Source organism: Fundulus heteroclitus, chromosome 23, assembly GCF_011125445.2.
Source record: "Fundulus heteroclitus isolate FHET01 chromosome 23, MU-UCD_Fhet_4.1, whole genome shotgun sequence".
In the NCBI taxonomy this organism is placed as follows: domain Eukaryota; kingdom Metazoa; phylum Chordata; class Actinopteri; order Cyprinodontiformes; family Fundulidae; genus Fundulus; species Fundulus heteroclitus.
Window position 1 is genome coordinate 19,648,494 of NC_046383.1, and position 23,429 is coordinate 19,671,922.

At 40.6% G+C, this 23,429-nt stretch overlaps 1 protein-coding gene across 5 annotated transcripts in view; it reads left to right on the forward strand.

The window, feature by feature from the left end:
• Positions 1-775: 775 nt before the first annotated feature.
• The window catches only part of jakmip1 (janus kinase and microtubule interacting protein 1), a 29,177-nt gene continuing 6,523 nt past the window's right edge, over positions 776-23,429 (forward strand). Inside the window, exons 1-13 of one of the 5 annotated variants that reach the window (XM_036127720.1) lie at positions 776-1,153; positions 9,901-10,210; positions 12,468-12,800; positions 14,080-14,241; positions 15,648-15,860; positions 16,253-16,408; positions 16,650-16,796; positions 18,734-18,904; positions 19,602-19,661; positions 20,826-20,954; positions 21,476-21,604; positions 21,684-21,767; positions 22,658-22,720. In XM_036127720.1, the coding sequence (XP_035983613.1) occupies positions 10,055-10,210; positions 12,468-12,800; positions 14,080-14,241; positions 15,648-15,860; positions 16,253-16,408; positions 16,650-16,796; positions 18,734-18,904; positions 19,602-19,661; positions 20,826-20,954; positions 21,476-21,604; positions 21,684-21,767; positions 22,658-22,720 (1,803 nt within the window). In that variant the 5' untranslated portion in view covers positions 776-1,153; positions 9,901-10,054. Of the gene's footprint in view, positions 1,154-7,689; positions 7,799-9,900; positions 10,211-12,467; positions 12,801-14,079; positions 14,242-15,647; positions 15,861-16,252; positions 16,409-16,649; positions 16,797-18,733; positions 18,905-19,601; positions 19,662-20,825; positions 20,955-21,475; positions 21,605-21,683; positions 21,768-22,657; positions 22,721-23,429 lie in introns of those variants that run through there. The other 4 variants (XM_036127722.1, XM_021321185.2, XM_036127723.1 and 1 more) reach the window with 4 other exon arrangements.

Here is a 23,429-nt window from a genome sequence, read left to right on the forward strand (position 1 = left end):
TGAAAAAGGCATGCAATTTATTTTAATTATTTTCAAATTCTTTGTTGCAGAGGTAAAACCCACACATCAGTTTTCATTTAAATCTCTGTTAAGAACCAGCTCATTTGATTCATATCGGAAGTTGTAATTTTTTTTTTTTTTTAAATTTTGGGCAAAATGAGAATTATTAACTGAACTGTACTTTACTGAACTGGGCAGTAGAATGTGACATTATACTTACCGTTTTAATTCAAAGGCACATTTGCATAGCTTTACAAAAATATTTCTATGTGATTTTGTCTGTTATATATGATGCCCATTTTAATATAGGTCTTTACCAACTGGAATCGTTTGTCTGACTTTTAGGTGTGGGATTTAAGAGTAAAAGACAATAGCTGGCGGAAGCGTGCATGAATAATACCAAACAAATGCGATTTTTCCTGAGTAAAGAGGTGTTTTTCTACGTTTCTGTGTATGTAAACATAAAAACACGGTGTCCTTTCTCCTTCATGTCTTGGTTAACTACTTGTGTTGTGTGCGTGTGTGACCGTACATCCTGTACGTCTCCTCTCCCGCACCGGGTTGCGTGTTCACGCAATTGCACACGCGTTCGGTGTCATCCTTGAACACGCAGTCAGGTGTCGCACCTCTATCACGCTGCTGGCTACGCCCTCGCGGATAGGCTGCGGCCGCTAACCGTGCTTGCACTTATTTATTAATTTATCGGCCTCGTGGAGATGTAATGTAAAGGAACGTATGACGTAGCTCGAGCCTCTGCGTTTGCGTGTGTGCGTGTGTGTGTGGAGGAAAATAACGTCCGGCGCGCGCGCACGAGAGGGGAGGAGAAGAAGCCAGGAGGAGCCGCTGCGCTGCTGTTGGCTGGCTGTGTGTCGCCAGAGGAGAGAGTGGCTGAAATACACTTTCAGTTGACGTTTTAACTCCTGCAAATGACGGGAATTCAATGAGAATACGGGTTCGAGCGCAGTAGGCGGCGCCGCGCATCTGAAAAGTGCATAAAGTGTGGCGTCTCGGAGCTCCGCACCCGTAGCCCACCCACCCCGGCCGGAGCCAGGCAGGCAGACAGCCTCCCTCCCTTCCTGGATGTAAAAGCAGCGACGCTTTCACCATCACCCAGCCACCAGTAGTGACCGGGCGGTTTGGACCTCCATTTCAGGTGAGTCCGCTGGCCTTGTCGTCAAGCGAAATAACTTCTGGCAGCTAATTTGTGGCATGACAGACAGGCGGCTAACCGCTGCCGTTACCCGCGTTGGATGGAGGGAGGGAGGGTGCAGCAGAGGACTTCCACACCGGAGGTTTCATCTGGTCAGGGTCTTGGTATCGGGAGTTTGGGCTTTGCCACCCCCCCTAACCCTCAGTAACCAAAAGAGCTCATTGACTCGTTAAAGAATGTGAATATTGTGTAGATTTGCTCAAACGGTCCGCCCGTTAGCCAAAGAGGAAGCCTGGCGCGCGGCGATAACGCTGCCCAACGTGAGTAATTAACTGCTCTTAACGTCTTCTTTCCGTCTTGACAGACTTCTCTTCATTTAAATCACCCTTTGATGATGATATATGATTTTTTACAAGAGATCGCTTAAACCTAAAGGCGGACTCCCTCCACCACCACCACCCTCCTCCACCCCCGGTCCGCTCAGGCTGGAGGATGCTGCGGCAGGCAGCGCCTCGCATGTCGCCGCGGGGTGTGGTTGACAGGCAAGCCGGACAAGCACCGACTCCCCTACAGCAACCCGCTGCCCCTTTAATGTGCGGGTTGGGATCCCATCAGGGGTCTGGCCACGTCGCATTAGGGCCACCTCTAGCATCTCCCAGCACAGCCGTCACGTCAGGAGCTCTGGGGGCTTGTAAATCAGCCCTAGTGGACAGCCAACATTCACATTGCTCCCACTAATGTCCGATCAGGAGGAATGGGAGGCCTCGTTTTTCTGTTGACATTCATTTCTTGTTAGTTATTGAGTGATCTATACTCCCACAAACTTTTTTTTGTTATGACTCTCTTCTGGACATTATGTCTCCAATTTTATTTCTCATTTATAATCCCTTATTTTCCTTCTTATCCCTGCCCTGCTCCGCGTAAAGCACCGAAAAACTCCATATTACCATGAAAATCCTCTGAGCTATTACACTTGTGTGTTTAAGACCCTCTCTTTGGAGCGTAATTATTTCCTTTTTTAAAGCAAAAAGTTTATTTTTACGCCTTCGCAGGAGGTGATTATTGCGAACAGATGTACTTATGAACGTAAAAGCAAACAGAACATCCACACCTGCACTTGCCGAAGCTGAACCTAATATCTCTCCTGCAGTATATGAGGAGAATTATGATAAGACGACGTGTTATTAAGCAATTAAACTCTGGCTAATAACGCTAACAATCAAAGCTTTCTATTTAATCTGTTTAGCTTCACCAGCCATTCGCGTCACATGTAGTGATTGAGCTGCCATACTTTTCAGGTCATATGCTGCACCAGTGTAGCTCACCCAGTCTGTGACAATGATCCTTACCATATCTGAAGTCTCTAGACTGCTGACTGGGTATGTGTGGTCTGTGGAGGGATGTCTGGAGCGCCGCCAGCCCTCTTCTGGTTCTCTACAACCTGCTGATGTTACTGCAATGGGAAGCGTGTGACGGTGTGTAACCCCCCGCTAGCATCGTAGCAAATGGCGTGGTATGAATGGGAACATGAACTTTGAACGAGGGCCGCTCGATTTTGCCAAAAATCTAAATTTGCGATGTATTTGAACCATAATTGAGATTTCATTTAGACTTTTCTCTGCATTAACCACAAGCAACAAAAATTGCCTTTAGATAAAGATGTTTGTAGATGTGGTTAATTGTGCAGCCCTACTTTGAAATCAGCTTGGCTGAGTTGAAGTTTAATTGAAGCATAGATGTGTGAGCTGTCTTTATTTGCCTATGAGGCCGCTGGGCATTTTCTATTTTGCGCTGATGTTTATTTGCTGTTAGACAATGGTAGATCTGTGTTGCTCTATCAGGTTTTAACATAGTACAAAACCAAAAACGATAATATGTGTAAATTCATGGGATAAATTTGAAAATGCAAATGTTCTTTAGTGATTATCTTACTTATTGTTATGAAATAACACCAAAAGATATGCACTCCAGAGTTCTGAGGCATTGTGCTTCTTGCTGGGAGGACAAAGCTTTGCCACCCAAGTATTAAATCATCACTTTGCAGTTTTATGTATTGAATACTGTTCTTTATCTTACATTGTGATATTATTCGGGAGATGCATCAAACACTGGTCCAGAGATAGGATGATTGACTTTCTTAGTAGATTGTGATAGGTCAAAATACTGCAAAATCTGATTTTAGTTTGCTGTTCTGTAGAGGTGCATAGCCACACGTTATGACTTTTTTTTTATTTATACGTCAGTAGCTCACTCTGGTTGCATACAAAGTTTTCATGAAGGATTATCATGTCCTGCTGTCGTATTAGTTGTTATTTTGGTGGTTTATGCTTTGTTTTTGCTCAATTTGTTAGTTAAATAAGTGCATTCTGTATATTTTTAATAACATTGGAAGTGCATACTGTGCATGCGCAGCAGGGGATAAAACAAGGAAGTGCTTAACGGCTATTAGCATCTCCCAGCGAAACAATGAAGAAAGGTCCAAAGATCTAGTGGAAAAAGAAAAAGTATAAAAAATATGATTCCAAGAGGAAAACGACTGGAATGTCGCTGGGATTTCATTTTGATTTATTAATTAAGTAAACTGCCACTATGATAGTTCTGCAATACTGCCGGTAGATGGCGCCACTTCTGTTTATATCTGCTCATCATGCCTGGTGCTGGGGCTTTTTTTTTTATCCACAAAAAGGACCATCAAAACATTATCAGGATGACACTTGGTGTATATAATTTTTTTATCATGATCAAACGATTTTTGATCTTTTTTAGAAGCATATAACGTGGCTATATACCTCTAAAGAGAAAGAAATCTTTTGAAGTTTCTTGATGGGGTATTGTTTTTTTAACTCCACAAAAAATGCATCAAAGCATATGTCCCTGAACTTTACAATAAAGTGCAGAGAACACGCTACTGGATGATGTATTTCGGGATCAAACGTGGGTGAATTTCTTGGTTTTGAATAATTTAACACTTTGCTTTGGTTCTTAGAAAAAAGAAATCGGAATCGGATGCTCAGACTACAAAGAGAAACGGAAAGCTTTATTGGGGGATCTCTAACTATAATTAGCATTTTTTAGGTTTTATGTCGTAAACTGAAGTGAAATGGTTCTACAGAACCAATCCAAGGTGTCGTCAATTATGCTACATTTCTTACACTCACAGTCTATCAATTAACCATCGGTGGTTTGAAATCGAGTAAAATCTTGTTTTGATGAGATTGTGAGTGTTTGGCAAACCTCCATGAAGACAGAAAGGTTGACTGGCATATGGCCCCCAAGGGCCTCAGGTTTCAACATGATCAACTGTTTCCAGCTGTTTACATTTTAAACATATCCAACCTCTGCCTGTAGAAAAGAAAAAAAAATAACAATAATTACCTATTTTAAGACATAAATGTTTGAACATCCTTCATCTGCTATTATTTATTAAAATGAACATGTAAAGGCACTAAAACCCAGTGCCGACGTTTGTAAAGCTTAATCGGTGACACTTTATACAGCCAGAGTTAGATGGAGCTTAAAGCAGTACAAGCTCCAACCTTATTGTCATGCATCTGCTGACGGTCATCTGGATGCATGTTTAGCTGTTCCTACGTAGCAGTCCACTTCCGACGGGTTTATTATCGCTCCCACAAATGCAGCGCTGTTGCAGTTTGCAACGAAGCAATTTAGCGTCGGTGTTTGATTTGATTATCTGAGTGGAGCATTGTTTGCTCTTAGCTAGTCGTCGAAGTAGCATTGTTGTTCACATTTTAGTTATTCAATTCAGCTTGTTGCAAAAATAATATCTGATGCGTTTTTGGAGTCTGTACCAGAATGTGAGGCTGTATCGGCTACATGCGGGTGGCGTGAACAAGAAGAAGAAGAAGAAGAAGAAGAAATACTGGGCCATCATTTGTTATAGTTGAGAGATTTACTTGGGCCATGCGGCCTGTTGCACAATGTAAACTTGACTCTACTTGAACGGGATGAGGTAATTTACGGCCTTTGACCAATGCTGACATATGTTTGCTTCTGTGAGCATTAAAGGTGCTTGGTAGCGTCACAGCGCCCCTATAAAATGTTCCAGTCTCTCGTATAACATTCCTGGTTTTCAGTGAACGATAAACTTTGACAATTAGTGCCTATGTGTGCCATCTTGGGAACATGTGGCTCCATGGCGGCTCGCATAAACTGTGAGCCCCATACTGAAAAGTGCAGTGAGAAGGTTTGGCCCGCTTACTAATTTCTTCAGTTTGCTGCTTTCATTTTCCAAATCCTCACAAAATGCATATCAATAATGGAAAATCTGAGTTAATCTAAAACAATCCTCTCAAATGATGTTTAAATTTAAGTAAAAAAAAAAAAGCTATCCAAACCAACGTTACACTGTGTGATCTATTGTTTTCCTTTAAAACCGGGTAAACCAACTGGTTGTGCCGGCCTTGGCAGCAACGTTGGCTTCAAGCATTTAGTGAAAACTGGCAATGAGTTTCGTACAATGCTGTGAAGGAAACTTGGCTCCTTCTTTTTTAAATAATTACTTTCATTCAGCTGCTTTAGTAGATTTTAAAGCATGTTGAAGGTTACATCAATGCATCGCAGTCAAATTTAAGGCTGGGCTTTAACTAGGTCATTCCAAACTTCACTTTGCTTAATTTGAGCCATTCGGAGGTGGACTTGCCGGCGTTCTTCAGATCACTGGCCTTCTGCGTGTGTTTCCGTTTAAGGTTGCCAATCCTGCAGGATTTTCTGGCAGAGCTCAAAACTCATGGTTCCATCGGTTCTGGCCATCACACGACCATTGGCATATTTAGCTGATGTTGTTTTTCTGAACTGCTGTGTTACTTTTACTAGAGATTCCAGAGAGTTTCCCCTTTGACTAATCCATCCACAGAATATTTTACAAAAACTAAACAATATGTTTTTTTTTTAACAAGGATGAGATGACCATGGTGTTCTGGTTTTTGCCTTGGACTCACCCATGGCATTTTACCTGCTGCCTTAATTTTCTAACCATAAATATTGAGCTTAACTGAGACAAATGAGGCCTGAAGCCCTTTAGGTGATGCTCTGTTTTTTGTTGTTGTTGTTGTGACTTCCTGGATGATTCGCCAATGTGCTCTTGGAGTAATTTCAGTAAGCCGCCTCTCTTGGGAACCTTCAGCCTCCATGCGCTCTCCATTTGTAGATAATGGCTCTCACTGTGTTTCACTGGAATCCCCAATCCTTAGAGACGCCTTTGTCACGTTCTCCAGAATGATAGACGTCAACGGTTTCTCATCTGTTCCTGAATTTCTTTTGATCAGGACGTGATGAGTTGCTTTTTGAGATCTTTTAGCCTGCTTCACCTTGTCAAGACATGTTCTATTTAGGTGATTTATTTATTTTTTGGTCTAATTTAATCAATTATTTAACAGGGGGAGGTGGGGGGAATGACATCTCAATGTAATGCTAGGGTAGTTTGGATACTGTATTTTATTTTTTGTCTGATATTAAATGTCCTTTTATGACCTGAAACGCTTACATGTGAGAAAAGGGGGAAAAACAGAGGAGATAATGTTTTAGGAGCAGTTCCTTAGTGCTGTCTCAGTATGAACACATTTTAGTTCCTGGTAGAGTTAACTAGTTTATGCTAACATTGGTTAATGTGTGCAGAAATAACAGAGATACTTCTGTCTGTTAAAGCACTGCTTATTAATTCATCGTTCCAAAACAGCATGAACTTGAATCTGCACTTTTATCCGAATCTAACGGCTAAATGTAACATTACAGTCTTGAGGAAAGTGTCACTTATTGCAGTTGTAGGTATACATGCCCGCGTGTCTGGACTTAATCATTTTAGCTAATAAGTATTGAAACAGATACACTGCAAAAAGGGACCTGAAAGTAAGCAAAATGTTCTTGAAATGAGTGTATTTGTCCTTGATTTGAGCAGGCAAGTTTAGATGATCTGCCAATGGAAAAAAGGTTTTTGCCCTTAAAATTGGAACAACTCATCTCTATCATCTTATTTTAAGTGCAGGGTATCTATTTATCTCTTTTTAGGGGTAAAAGTACTCATCCAATTGGCAGATAATTTTATTTACCTGCTCAGATTAAGGAAAATTACTCTCATTTCAAGAAAAAATGTTTACTTTTCGTTCTCCTTTCGTAGTGTCGACATCATGGAAAAGGTGTTTGTTAGGTGTCTGAGGAAGACTTTCATCCAGATGTTAGTAGCATATAAAATCACGCTGCCTTAGTCATCCGTTCCACCCCCCCAGCCATTTCTTCCTGGTCTTTCCCAATGACACAGGCAGGCATAGACATGTCAAAAATGGTGGCAAAAAAAAAAACCCCTCCAAAAAACAACAACTTTCAGATTAATTTTTCACACGTTTGCAGTTCAGTTCTGATCGGCTGTAAATAAAACATTTGTTCTTGATGTGAACGGGCGATGGGAGCTTCTGGTGCCAGTGTGACCGACCGCGTGTCAGCTGCGTCTGTCCCTGGTTGTTCAGTTAAAGCCTGAGAGAACGCGCGTTTGTGGCTCAGCTCCCTGTGTGTGAATGATTTTTCTCTCCGCGTCTGTGAATGAGCGTGAGATCAGTAATATCGCCGTGCCAGTGAAGCGGGTCGGAGCGATGCAGCAAGCTTGGAGAGAACAGGGAGACGACGGGGAAGGTGTTGGTAAGGTTGGTTTAGATCTATTTATCTCCCTTCAGATTTCTATCTACTCTGCTTCTCCTAAAGATAAATCTTATGTCTTTCTTTCATCCGGTCGCTCTTTCATCTTGACTGTCTATCTCCCACGAGCGCCCTTGTGCAAATTCTTTGGGACGAAGCTCCCATGCTCGCTGTAATCAATGCACCTCCCTCAGTCAAGATGGACTGAAAGATGAAACAAAGCCCACGTGTTTACCTAGAGATGCTTCTTACTGTACGTACAACCTCCATGCAGCTTTTTAAAAATGATCCATCAATGGATTCCTCCATGATCCCATCATCCTTCGCGTTTCAGAAGATGGGAGTTTTTTTTTTGAGAGCTAGAGTTGCCTTGGTAACAATTTCTGCCATCTGTGAACGCCGTGTGGATGTTAAGCAAATGTGTGTCGAAAGGATGGCAGCGTCTGGGGTCTGAACGCTTCAGCTCTCGCCTTGTTGCATTATTTATTTAATAAGTCAGCAGAAAGACTCTGGGGTTACTGGGTTGCAGACGAGGTCAGAACAGCCCACTTTGGGCTCGACGGACTCGCGTCACTGCAGCAACACGCGTACCACAGACTGGGCAGGAGAAATGGACGCCCCGAGCTGGAAAACAAGGAGCGGATAAGTAATTATTCATTTCAACTTCTCTGTTTGCGTAGGCCTCTGGGCCTTGGTTACTTTTTTAACCCGCTTAGGCAGAATGGATAAATATGTTCAAAATTACTTTCATGTCTCACTAGAAATACCAGCAGCCATTTTGTAGGAATTCAAACTGATGTTCGAGGTTTCTGAAATCTCATTCTGATTGTAAAGAGAGGCTGATGTTGTGCTAATGGAGCCAGTGGAGCACTGAATGTCATTAATGCAGGCAGCTGCTGTACGAATTCAGCTGGTCAAGAAGGCCGGAGCATCAGGAGAGGATCATTTACTCACTAGTTTATTCCTTTTTATCAATTTATTGCACCACTATATTTATGTTTTTGTAGATTAGTAAATATTTACTTTTTAGGATATTTATTTTATATTTTATTTTTTTTCTATGTAATTAATAGTAATACAAACCAACTTCTTAGCAGGGTCACTCCACTGCTCTAGTTTTGGACTTATTACCCTTTACTGAAACCAGCAATATAATATTTATGCTGGTGTTTTTTTTTCTTTTTCTTTTTTACCTTCAGATAAAATCCAACAAACTAAAGACATTTGCACTTTATCAACAGTAGCAAAGCCCGTTCTGATAAAATGTCTTTCTGCTTCTCATTTTCAGTCACTTCCACACGCTGACCTGACTCGTGCAGATGTGCCGTGGCCTGAAATGCTTTTGTCAGCTTGTGTTTCATAACATTGCACTTCCTTTGATGCAACACTTCCACACCTGCACTTCACAGCATCAGGGCCAACACCGTGTTACTCTATATGGTGCCACTGCAGTAACAAATGAGACAGCAGTGGAAAAAAAAAAAAAAAGTTTGAATGGAGCCAAGACGTCTGACTCAAATGAAGTACGTTTCCTCAGGGCTCCATAACAGCAGGTTGTCTCTAACGCCTTTCTGGATCATCCTTTCACTCTGTAATCTACGTGTTGCGTACGCCTCCCGATCAGCTGTACGCTCCCGACAGGAGAACGGGAGGGTTGAAGTCGACCCGTTATTCTGTCTGATCCACCGCGGGAGGCGGCCAGCCACAAACCTGCAACCACTAAAGGCCGTGAGGGATTTTTTTGGGATGGTTTCAGAGGAGATTTCGATCTGCCCATCGTGACGGTTTCGTTGTCTACACATAGAAAAAAACGGGTCCAGTGAGAACCACCTGACAAGGCAGTACGGCAGACACTTTTCATGCACTATGTAGCTTATAAGGGAAGGGCGAGGGAGTGCGACAGGCGGATGATAAATTATCCTTGTGTATAAAAAGTGAAACCGGTGACAGAGGAGAGTGTAGATGTTGCCAAAATCGTCTGTTTTCCTAGGCGGTGGTGCATCATGTGGGCCCAGAGTGGGTTTTGTGTAATCCAGTTTGTAATACCAGCTCAGTCATTTTTCCTGTTTTCTCTTTGCTTCTCTCTCTCTCTCTCTCTTAAACAGGAAGTTCCAGCAGCTCCTTGCAACGATGTAGATGGGGATGCAGAGATGAGGATGATGCAGGGACTCGCAGGGAGGGGGAGCAGTGACTGACACGCTCCTCCGTTTCGCCACCGCGCGCGCTCTATGTCCGTCCTGACGGGACGGCTCGAGTGCTATGTCATCAACCACGCCCTCCTCGGCCCAACCCTCTAAAAAGGGGAGGAAGCCGGAGAAATCAGAGGCCATGGCTGATTCGCCGCAGGCCACCAACGAAGAGCTTAGGAGCAAACTGATGGACGCTCAGATCGAGCTGCAGCAGGAGCGTGGCAAGGTGAGGAGGACGATGAAGAGAGGGGAAGGCCTTTAAAAGATAGTTGGATAAATAAACCCTTTGCTCTGATAGTTGATCAGTCATAGGAACGGCGAACCAGCAGTCAAGCTTGGTGGTGATAGTGGGGCATTGCACAAAGTGGATGAAATAATGAACGTTAAACCTAGTCTTGAAATAAATATTTTCTACCAACGTAGAAAATATATGGACTATGTTTAAAAGTGGATGGCAGAACACTGACCACATTTAATGAGCTACTCTGCCTAATTCTTTTTCTGAAAATCTATAGTTTGCCGTAAAATCACTTAAAAATAATCCTAACCTTAAATTAATATGACATTTACTGGCACTGTAAACTATTAACACAGCCTCTGGAAAGAATGATTGCACAGCCTGCTTATACCACTGTAATCACTACCACAAGTTTATTATTGATTCTCATTAAAATCTACTCTCGATAAAGCCAGCATTAAGCCTTTTAGTTGCTCCGTTAGTAAAGGTTTTCCCTCCTTAACACCAACAAGTGCACATTGTCCACAGCACTGTGGGTCAGGGTTGTGGCCTGAAGGACAATCATTAAGGAGGCACATTTCCATTCAGGCACTGATGGTGTGGTGGCCAGATAGAAACTATATCAGGGATGATTCTTTATAAAAATCCTTTCCAGAAATCTCTGGTTGAAAAACATCCACAATTTTAAAAGGCAACAATCTGAAGCATACTGACGAGTGATGATTTGCAGGTTATTTTGCTGGTTGTTTAACCTGCAGAAATATGACTTAACCAGCCAACCAAACTAGACTCATCTGGCATCACTAAACCCCTTAACCACAGTTGTCAAAACTCTCATTCTCTTTTTCTTCTCCTTTTATAAACTCATTTTATCCTGAACACATCGACTGTTCAGAAGAAGGCCCGGTAGAGACTGTGCTACCTGCAGCAACTCCAGAAGTACAACCTTCCACAGGAGCTGCTGCTCATCTTCTGCTCTGCCATCATTCAGTCTGTCCTGTGTGGTTTGGCTCATCCACAAAGCAGGAATAAACTGCAACAAGCGATTAGGCCTGCTGGCCTGAGCTTCCCTCCATCCAGGAGGTCAGGATCAGAGCTTAGGGTCAGGAAAAAGGCAGCAAACAAGTCTGCAGACCCCACGCATCCTGTAAACAATACATTTTTGAAGTCATACTCGCAGGTCAATGTACCAAACTGCTATTTGCAAAAACCAGCCGCCACAAAGGTAGCGTCTTGCCCCAGGTTGTCTGTCATGAACACAACCTTGCAGCCTTATTAGTCAGCAACACAGCTGGAAACAAAATAAGTACATAGCACTTTCACAAGCTCTCTTTTTGATTTCATTACATAAAGAACACTGATCTCAGTAACCAACGTCAAATTCCTTGACTGTGTACACACTAGGCTGAATAAAGTTGGCTCTGTAGTTAATAATCTGTTAATATGGGAGGCTCAGGGAAATCAAAAGTCCTTTAAATTGAAGGAATTCGTCAAAGGCTGTGACCGCGCCTCAACATCATTTACAGCCATGCTTATGATCATACCCGGTTTTGAATGAGAGGTTCTGCCAACAATAACAGGAGAAAGCTCCAAAGGAAAGATGTCTCTCGCTTGCAGGATCACTCCCAGGAGGAAGGACTGTTTGTCAGTAATTGTATCCTCCTCTTGACGTACACACTCCCTTTATGATCTGTTTTTATCTTTCATTGTTTGGACAATGTCAGCCACCTCACATGACCTCTGTGTTTTTATAGTGCCTAATACACATGAAACATATGTTGGTTAAATAAAATATGGATGAAAAACCAACTCTCTCTCTCCCTCTATCTATGTATCTATCTATGTATCTATCTATCTATCTATCTATGTATCTATGTATCTATCTATCTATCTATGTATCTATGTATCTATGTATCTATCTATCTATCTATCTATCTATCTATCTATCTATCTATCTATCTATCTATCTATCTATCTATCTATCTATCTATCTATCTATCTATCTATCTATCTATCTATCTATCTATCTATCTATCTATCTATCTATCTATCTATCTATCTATCTATCTATCTATCTATCTATCTATCTATCTATCTATCTATCTATCTATCTATCTATCTATCTGCATACACTTACATTGTTAAGAGGGATTTCACTTTTACAGGATGCATGTTCAGCACAAATAACCACACTAACAACTCTGTTTTGATGCTTAAGGCAGTCACGGGATCTTCTTTCTTTCAGGTCTGCAAGCTCCGAGAGCGTGTGCAGGAACAGCGACAGGCCCGGGAGCTTGAACAGCACAAACATGCTGTGGCACTCACTGACCTGCGCGCCAAACTCCACGAAGAAAAGCTACGCGAGTTAGCGGCGGCTCGCGAGGCTCTGGCGCGGCAGCATGAAGCCGAGTTGAGCCGGACGATCAAGATCCGGGACGCAGAGGTGCAGAGGCTTCAGGGGCTGGTAAATGCGCTGAGAGATGGGGCCGCCGACAAGCTCAAAAACGCCCTGCTCGTGGAGGCCCGGGAGGAGGCCAAGAGAGCTTTTGATGGGGAGAGACTAAAGCTACAGCAGGAGGTGGGTTGTGACAGAAAGCTTCCTGATGGGGTTCTTGTCATTTAATTTCCCTTCCCATTGTTTACTTTTGCACTTTGGGTCTTTTTGTACTGACCATTTGTCAATTCCTAAACACTTCGGGATGTTGAGTATCCACTTTGACAACCGAAGATTTATAGTAAATTTCTACAATTATTCTGTAATTAAACGTGACTCTAATAAGCAATACCTACTAGCAGGGTGTCATTCAGAGTTATGTTAATAGGGTCAGAGGTAAAAAACGTTCGATTTATAGGATTTAATTAATCTAAACTTGGATCACAATTATTAGGTGTAGAGTCTTCCCAAAATATACTTTTGCACCTCAGATTTGAGCATTTTTATTATAGTTTTTCACAACAATTTGTGAATATACTTATCTAAAATACTAAGACTGATATGCAAATCTTATGTACATGTGCATAAAAGTGTTTGTTTACAGTCATATTCAATAAATTACAGTATTATTGTAAAAATCATTTATTTCAATGACTCAATTCTCTAAGGGAAGCACATTATATAGATTAACACAGATTGATGGAGTTTTAAAGCCTTTATTTACAATAAATATGATTTTTCCGACCTCCAGCTAACAAAAATACAGCATTTAAGATTAGAATATTGTGTCAGACCAATAAGAAAAAGCTAAATTTTTGATGCAGAAATGGGGGCTTAGTGAAAAGCATGTTTAATACTGGCTTAGAGTTTTTTTTTTCTTTTCCAAAAGGTACTTTAAATCTGACAAACAAGCCTCTTAGAAATGCATATTCTAACTTATTGTAATGCGTAGGTATGTAATGGTGGGGGGTGGGGGTACAAAGTATTAAAGAGGAAAATCGACCCAGAGGATTCATTATTGGTTCGTTCTCTGTGAGCTGTTAATGTTTTTTTTTTTTTTTTGGAGTCATGAATGCCCATAGGACTTTAAGCAGCTTTAATGCCTTGTTTTCTTTGAGTGGCTAAAAAGCCACATTCACTGGGAATAAATGTGTGAATGTGCGCGGGTGGGTCAGCATTCTTGCGATGCTTCATACACCTTCGTGAATTTGCGGCTGAAAAACAGGAAGCAGGTCGGAAAGTCTTCCAAGCTATTGTTTTACTTTGAGTTCTGCAGATAAACAGAACATTAATAACCATTACAGCACTTTAATGGGGGGACAAGTATTTATAAATGGATGAACCTCTGTCTCAGTTGTTTTCGCTTTCAAATTTTTTCATATTAATCTGTATGTAGGATTTTTTTTATTTTTTTATGTTTTAGATTCAGGAGCAGAAAACAGCCAGGAAGCAGGCCGACGAGGCGCTGGCCAATGCCCTGCAAGCTGATAAAGCCAAAGCAGCTGATCTGCGCACAGCCTACCAACAACACCAGGATGAGGTTAATCGCATTAAACGGGACTGCGAGAAAGACATTCGCAGAGTGGTAAGACCACGTTAAAGAGGAAAAACTATTACACAGACACTGTGTGTCTAATCTGTGTAATTATTCCAGATATTCCTAGTTAAACCGGTTTGAAAACAGTTTAAACAATAAACAGCAACTTGTTTTATATAACATTATGTATGATCTCTACCTGAATAGACTGGAGAGGTCATCTGTTCATTACAGGGCTTGTCCATAGAAACAGATTACCATTCATGTTTACATTGACATGTTTGCCCTTTTGGAAACTGCAGTTAAACTAACCAGCATGCATTTGCACTTTGGGAGGAACCTGGAGCACTCAGAGGAAACCCATACAGGCACAACAAGAGCATATAAACTTATTATCATAAAGAAATTACCAGCCATTAACATGCAAAGACTTGTTCCTTAACAGCTTGACATTTTTCACATTAAACATTAAGCAATAAAACAGTCTGTAGTTAGTATTACAATTAGAAACAGATGTTATATAAAGTTTCAACAGATTTTCCTTATTAAAAAAGGAAGAAAACACGCTGACAATTTTAAAATTCGCCTGACTTTTTCATAAAGTGGGCAATTTTGTTTCGGAATTAGAGCTGTGAAATCTTAAAACATCTGTATAAGATTAAGTTCTCTGTTATTTACATCAAAATTAACTAATTTATAAGAGATTAATGCTGCACCATTAATGGAGAGTATTATACAGACATATAATTATAAGCAATTATATGCGGACTCCTGTAGTAGTTACACTCATTATATGTGGCATCTTTTATTTTATTGTCCAAGCCTGCCCTGATCAAATTTGATTATGACTGAATCTTTTCAAACCGACACTTGTTCTGCTTATGAAGTTCAGATCCAGCTTGAAGCTTATATTTTAAATGTTTGAAGGTAGGAGACTAATTGCTGCAGAGTCTGCTGCGGGTTTATCTTCACCATGTAGTCCTTATCTCAAAAGCCTGTACACCTGTTTTAGTTACTCATTAACCCCCTTTAATGCTGCCGGACTATTATAACAGTCATCATAGCTGATACAGGAATGTTTGAGCAGCAATAAACAAAAAAAAAAATGACTCATTGTTGACAGATGAATAGCAAGCGACACAGGAAACCCTGGTGTTAAAGAACAAAATACGGAGGGAAGTCAAAACGTTAACAATGTCAGAAACAAACAAGGCTCTAACATTAGTCAAAGCTAAAGCATTCAGAATGAACGATGTATCATTGATCTAAAAGTTAGTTTCTTTATATATAAAATTAAATACAAGGGTAAGTGTTAAATAATCTGAAATGAACCTTTCTGAAACTTTCAGACAGAGACTTTTCTAAGCACTCAGGGAGAACCGTTGTTGGTATATTTGTTGGAAAGGTGCCTGTTCGATTTACTTTGAGTGTTTCCTGTCGATGCTTTTTCGTAGATGGATGAGCTAAAGGCAAAGGACCGGGTGGTGTGTGCCCTGGAGAGGGAGCTGGGCCTGCAGGCTGGCTATGCCCAGAAGCTCCAGCTTCAGAAGGAAGCCTTGGATGAACAGCTGGGACAGGTACGAGAGGCTGAAAAATACAACCACGGCAGCCCCAAGCGAGAGGCGGTGCCTGGGCTGGGAGAGAATCCAGACCTGCTTAATAACCAGGTAGAAATGCACAGACACACAGACCAAACCATATGCATGCACAGGCTTTCTACATGTGTTGTTACTTATTATTCATGTATAAGCAAAAACTGTTGGACCACTAAACACTTGAAACCCTTAATGCTCTCTATAGAACTTCCTTTCAGTACTTTTTATAGAATCCAACTAAAAAATTGCTGTTTAATTGATGCTTCTATCATCTAGGCGCAAAGTTTCTTTACTTATTTCCAAAGAATCCCGACCTTTAAAGTTACAAAAGAGTTAAAACAGGTTTACCGTTTTCTAGCAAATTTGCATTCACACCTTTTAAAATGTCAACTCATCTTTCATCCCACGTCCTCCTTCCTGTCCACCTCCATTACCTGCTGGCCTGCATGTGTCCCCTTTTTCAGTTGTCGTCTTCCTTCTCCTCCCCCCTCCCCCCCGCTCAACAGGAGGTGGACGAGCGGGACATGAGGAGGTTCCAGCTGAAGATCGCGGAGCTCCACTCAGTCATCAGGAAGCTGGAGGACCGAAACGCACTTCTGGCAGACGAGAGGAATGAACTAGTGAGAAACACTCATGCGGTTCTATATATTATCATGGGAAACCCTTCGCTTACAAATATTGGTTTGATTAATAGGATAATCGGGCGCGCATAAAATAATGTGGGCAAACATCGCAACATATGAGATCTTTCTTAAAACATTAAACCTTGTTCTCTCCTGAACATGTTGGAATTCTGTGTCAGCAGAGGTCAAGACTTAAGATTACAGTATTTCCCCCACCCTGCTTCCTTCCTCTGTTCAGCTGAAGCGGGTGCGGGAGGCCGAGAGCCAAATGAAGCCCATGTTTGAGAAGAATAAACGGCTGTCCAAGAAGAATGATGACCTCCTGCAAACACTGCAGCGTATGGAGGAGAAACTCAAGAACCTGAGTCGAGAAAATGCAGAGATGGTGAGATGACACTGTCTAAATGGGATCACGTTTTCTGTTAAGGGTAAAGTAAAAGTTCCCATACCTTAGTTTCATTCATACCAAAATAATTGGTCCAACCCTTCAAATCATTGAATTTAAGGGATTCCAATCACTTCCATTGCTTTATGAGCATAAAGTCCAGCATCTAGGCATGCAGACTGCTTTTACAAGCTCTTGTTAAAGATTGGTCGCTCTCAGGAGGTCAGTGGATTCCAGCCTTGTGCTGTGATAAGTTGCCACAATAAGTTGTACAATAAGTCCAGTCAGGAAATTTCCTTGCTGGTAAATTTTCTAGGCAAATATTAGTGGTTTTCTAACAAAAGTGGAAGCGATTGGGAACAAAAGCAGCACACCAAAACACAGATGGGCATCAACAGTTGATGAGCTGCAGAGTCCACTAAGGTTGGAAGCTTTTTGCAGATTCAAAAGCTAAACGCCTCCAAGCTTCATGTGGCTTTTCGATTAACTCAAGAACAGTGCATGGAGCTTCATGGGATGGGTTCTCAATACACACCTTTGGATACAATATCATTGTCAAGAATGGTCACATATTCAACCGCAACCATGTGGAAAGCCTTCCTAGACAAGTTGAAACTGTTATAGCGGCAAAGGCTTGGCTAGTACCATAATACAGCTTTAATTTTAAAAATTGGATGTTGTTAAACATTTGTGTGTGTATGACGTCACTTTCCTTAGTACCTCATTTAGTGCAAATTCTCCTGAGAAATAAAACCTTCAGTGTGGTCTCGTTAGTTGTGGTATCTGTAGGATAACGTGCTTATTTAATCCTTAACTTAAGAATGTTAGTCTCCACAGACGTTCATGTGACCTACTAAGAAGTATAATATAAGCTCTGAACAGAAATTCTTTGTTTTTATGGACCTTGTTTCTGATCCAGGAAAATAGGCATTTAAAATCTCAGATACCTGGTGTAACTTTTTGAATTTTTGGTAACATGAGTAAACATTTTGGTTGCTTCACAAATTAAGTTCACACAAACAATTCTTCGTTATGAATGTTTTTTTCCCCCACAGACGGAACTGTTTAAAACAATCCCTAGTGCTGGTGAATAAAAAACATTAGAAGGAAAAAACCTTCCTGTACGGGTTCTAATGGCAAACTATACTTGTAAACTTTATCCTGGGTTGCAGTAACCATCATCTTACTTAGTATATAGTGTAGCCAAAAATAGTAGAAAACCATTTCTATTATGTGGACTTAACTATAAATAGGAAATAATTAATCATCTATATAGACTATAAGTTGCCCCAAATTACTGTGAACTTAAAATAGAAAATAGAATCAATTATTTAGTCAAATTCACATTTCCGATCTTTCATAATTTTTATAATTCAGAATTAATTCAGAAATTAAAGCAAGTTATTTGGATTACTTGATCAAAAAGAACGCTTTAAACCTTTGAACCAGTAGTAATATAGACTTATTGTAACCCACAGTATATCTTATTTTGTATTATTATAACAAATACATTATGCTGTCTGCAGTCAGAAACTCACAAATACAAATGCTGCTATGAATATAAAACTTGCCTATTATCAAATGGGCTTCATTCCACGTGAAGCAGTATAATCATACTGTCAGTTTCGGGGTTTAACTTCATCAACTAGTGTTTAATTTCAAAAACGGTAATCATAATTCTTGTGCATTTGTTGTATTTTTTCCTGTTAAAAGCTTAATGCTCAGCATCTGCTTCTGAGTTGCTCATACTGTCTGCGAACAATATCAGGGCCACTTAGCAAAATACCATTGTGAGCCCTAAGCCAACATGTCACACGCCTCTTTGATTGTACTAACTAGGGGTGTTGCAAAGTTTTTTGTTCCTGTTGGAAAAAGGACCTCTAGTGGCCATTAACGGAACAACATTAGACCTAATTTGTCTCATTTCCCTCCCCTAGAAGGAAAAGGCGTCTTCCTCTCGGCCACCCTCACAGCACCAAACCACTCAGCCTCCCTTAAAGCGTCCAAGTTCCCTGACAGACCTTAGTCACGCCCACGAGGAACAGGAAGTGGAGTTCCTCAAGCTGCAGGTTGCCGAGCAACGTGGCATCATTGACGAGCTCACGCAGGTCATTAGGTTTTTTAAAACGTTGGTGTTGCATGTAAATAAATCCTTTCTCTATGACTTTTTTTTAATATGGTTCAAATTAGCAGAATTTAACAATATATTTCTTCCTTCTTCATTATTGAGTGTGTCTTTTTTGAACTTATGAAGTATTTACCAGATTTTTTTTTCAATATTGTGATGTACAGTACTTTATAAGTACATTTTAATGTTAACCCTCATCCTCCTCCCTCGTTGACTTCTGGATACATTCATCTATTAGTTTTCTGCATGTGATTTTTTTTCTAGACAGGTCACATAAAGAGCCCAGTGTGTATCTGTTAACTTTAATAAAATTTCCTCTAATTACCCAGATTACAGAGTAATGGGCCACACTACCAAACCAGTTAGTGTTTTTTTTTTTGCGCTGAAAGCTGCCTTGTTTTTACTCTGACTTTAATTTAATGTGTCAGTTTTTAATGTTTTCTTTTTTTGCACCATCTTTAACTACCTCATTCAGCACAAAGAGTCATTTTACATTGTTTATAGTTGTTATTCAAATGGCTGTTTTCATTTCACTGCAGTTTGAAGAGTAATTACTGAAAACTTCTTATGATTGCCCTTTCTTTGATTTATATTCAGTGTTGTCTGAGAATAGAGTCAAATTTAGGTGTTTTTTTTATTTGTGATATTTCTTTTTTTTTTTTTTTTTTTTTCCCAAGGAACGTGATCGATTGGTGATGAGCAAGAAAAACAGACGGAAAGCAACCAAGCTGCCCAAAGTAAGCTTTCATGAATGCTTTTCCACATCTGTAAACCAACAGTGTGTTACTAAGCAACTGTCAGCATCTGTGCCTGACGGATCCTTAAGTATTTCTTCAGTCGGTACTCTGTGTGTTTGTGACTAATTAAGCTCAAGGGACGATAATGACAACACAAAGCATTCGACTCCTGCCTGAACAATCCTTACAGCTGAATAAAAAAAAGAATTTTTGACTTCTCTGTTAGGTTTGATTTAGTTTCTGTTTATTTATTGCTGTTTAGGTCTTTTTTTCTCTTTAAAGGTGAACCAGGTAACAAGGGATTTTGATTTAGGTGAATGTGTTTGGAAAAAATAATGGCCTCTGACGTACGTGCATATGACTGGGCTTGTTTGAACTAATGTCAGGGGACGTTTCAAAGTCACTGATGCTGCTGGGAGGAGTTTCTCGTTGCATTTTATTTTCTCCATCTCTCCTCACAGATCCGTTTTTTTTTTAGCTCGAACACCGGGACAGGAGTTGGACACAGGCGTTTGGGTTTTAGACACGAACTTGGACGATCGGATCACTTTTTAGGAATATAAAACACATAGAGAATAATCCATGAGAGAGAGTAAAAGAAACATTGGTTGACTTTTAGCTTATTTTCTGGAGGTCTTTGTCTGTAACTACAAGCTTCATTGTCTGTTTTTTCCATTTTGCGTGGGCGTGAGCGAACAGCAGATTTGCTCTTTCTTACATCTCCGGAGCCTTGGATTGTTTTAAAAAGAATAGCTGCTGTAGTCCAGGAAATAACAGACGAGTTCGGAGGACATCTTTTTCCATTTAGCTCTTGCTGCTTTTGTTTTGGACCATGACAGAATACCTCCTTCTCATCCTCTACTTCTCCTCCTTCATTTGTCTGTGTGCCTTAGTTTGCCTTTATTTCTCTGGTTGCCAGGAGATGACTTATAAACATGATGGTAAGAACAAGAACTTCTGGAAACGTTTCGGGAAAAATGTACGCGAATAAGGATGCAGTTAGTTGATCCGATTTGCTAGAAATGATATTATTGTCAGGATAACTTATATGGCTATGATTAGATTTCAGGCAAAATGATGGATAAAACGTTGCTCACAGAAATATAGCAAATGTTTGACCAGATTTATCCAGAATATACATTCTTTCTCATCTTTTTCCCGCAGAGGCATGTTGTGGAGACATATTTTGGATTTGATGAAGAATCAATAGACTCTGAGACGTCATCTCTTACCTCCTTTAACACCGACCTGACTGACCGCACACCTGCCACACCTGAGGAAGATTTGGAGGAGGTATTCCTTTGCCTCCCTTAAGAAATAACGTCTCTACAGTTATATTGGTAATGAGTCGGTATGGGATTCTCACTGTTTGATAACCATGAATAAAAGTACCACGATTTCATGGCATCACAGTATTAATGCAAAGATAAAGACAGATTTATAACACGAGCTAAAAACTTTTACACAGTGGCTAGGGCTGTTATTTTATCTAACATTTGTGTATCATTTCCATGTAATCTAAAGCAAATATGTGGGATAAAAACACTTGATAAACAAGCTTCTACTAACCGTTTTCAGCCAGCTGACTAGCAGTGCAGAGCAACAGGTGGGGAGTGCTGCCCTATTTTTCTTCTGGCGTCTGATTAAGAGCACCTTAAAGCACAGAAAGAGTACAAGTTTTAGTAGTTTCGAAATAGTAACGTTATAAGACTTTGGGAGGCTTTGATAGCAGTAACTGGGACACGCCTGCTAGAACGTTAGATTTAAACTGGAAGAAGTTAGTTCATTTGATCTTTTCCACTTTTTTGTGACAGACGGTTTCCCGCGAGGAGTCAGAGCTCCGTTTCCGTCAGCTCACCAGAGAGTATCAGGCTCTTCAGCGAGCTTACGCGCTCTTGCAGGAGCAGAGTGGCGGATCTTTGGATGCCGAAAGGGAGGCCAGAGTAGGTATCTGCTTTCTTTCTTTCTTGTCTTTGCTGTTGGGCATAAATGCAACAAGATTCTGCTATATCCTCCCACCAGACACGTGAGCAGCTTCAGATGGATCTCAGCAGCTGCCAGGCAAAGATTATTGACCTGGAGAAGGCGCTGGCAGAGAGCGGACAGGTAATAAAGACGGGGCACGGGGACAGGAGCTCAGTGGTCCTGCTCTTGCTGACCCTCCTGCATGTCGGCTTGGCTGCTCTGCTCCTGGGATGGCGCTATGCTGACCAGGTGTTCCGCTGAGTCCTGCGAAAACTCCTCCTGCATGCGTGTTCTCAGCTCTGTGACCGCATGCTCGGCTTCACCTTCTGCTCCTCCTGTTTGTGGCGGTGGTCTGTATCAGGTCGCTGTGCTGCCTACCCGAACATTTGAACTAAGTTGACTTGAATCCGTTTTATATTGATGAACAAAGGATCTCAATTTCACAATACCCTGCATTGCATGGCAGCATTGAAGTTTGTAATGTAGGTTTAGGGAGCAATCATCATGAAAGAGGAAAACACCCAATTAAGTGAAAGAAAGCTTGTTATTTAATGTTCATATATCACAATACACATTAAAACAGATATGCAAGACCTCCAAATGACATTTATTGTTAAAAAAAAAAGAAAATAAATCTTTGTTTCTTTGCATGGTGCATGTTCCGTGTGGCTTGATGCAGCCCTGTTACTCCCATTTGCTTCTCTGCTGTTTTTCATCTCAGATTGCCTTCTGCTCTGTTGCTGTGAACACTTGTTGGGTGCAGCTCTATTTTCTGTTTTCACAAGAGTGGGTTCCCTTTGCCTGGATCAATAAACTGGTGTTACTCACACTCTGCTCCTGTCTTTTTGTTTCCGTGTTACGTCAAAGTGTGCCGCTCAGCCTTATTTAAAAAAGGCATCGAGCAGTATGTTTAGGTTTTGTGTGCGATGTTTGCTGACATCTTTGTTCATTACACCCAGTCTCTGGGGACATCTCTTTCCCCCTGCTGCCAAGTCCTTTCTTGCTGATGTTGTGTTTGGTTGTTATGGCAGGATTCAAAGTGGGTGGAAGAGAAGCAATACTTGGTCAGGACCAACCAGGACCTGCACGAGAAGGTAGATTATATAGCATATAATCACTTAGCTCAACATAAGCTGTTCCAGTTTATTATTCTTTTACTCAGTCTTATTTTTCATATTTGCAGCAGTACATTTCTTTTTTTTTTCTTTCAGCAGTACATTTCACAGTTTGAATAACAAAACAAACCTTACTTTAGTGTAAATCCTATTTAGTCTTGCTAAACAACAGCTGGTTTAAGACTTTACTAAGCAAAATAGAACATTTCAAAATACACTGATTACTGAAGCAGTAAATATAAATACGAGTCTGATCAGTGCGCTCAATTCCCCTAAAAACTAAAACTAGGGCTGTTTATTTAGTTTACTAAGCTATCGATCAATTTAAAAAAAATAAATAAAAATTATGATCAGCTTTCAGCTTTATTGCATACCACAAATTAAAATGTAAACAAGTAGTATAGAGTAAGAAATTTGTAACTATGGTGAGCTCTTTCAACATGACAAAAGTAATTTATTTTATTTGAATAAAAAACCTAATTAATCAAAGAATGAGTGAGACTGAAGGGTAAACGAACAAACTTTCGTTACCCTTATTTCAGCAACTCAACAACTTTTACTTAAAAAAAGTTATAATGGAATAATGCCTTACAAATCAATTGCATTTATTACCTGGGGTGGATGGTTAGATGATTTAAATTAGATTCATTTTGATATCAACCAAACTTATGCAATTAAATCTGATTAA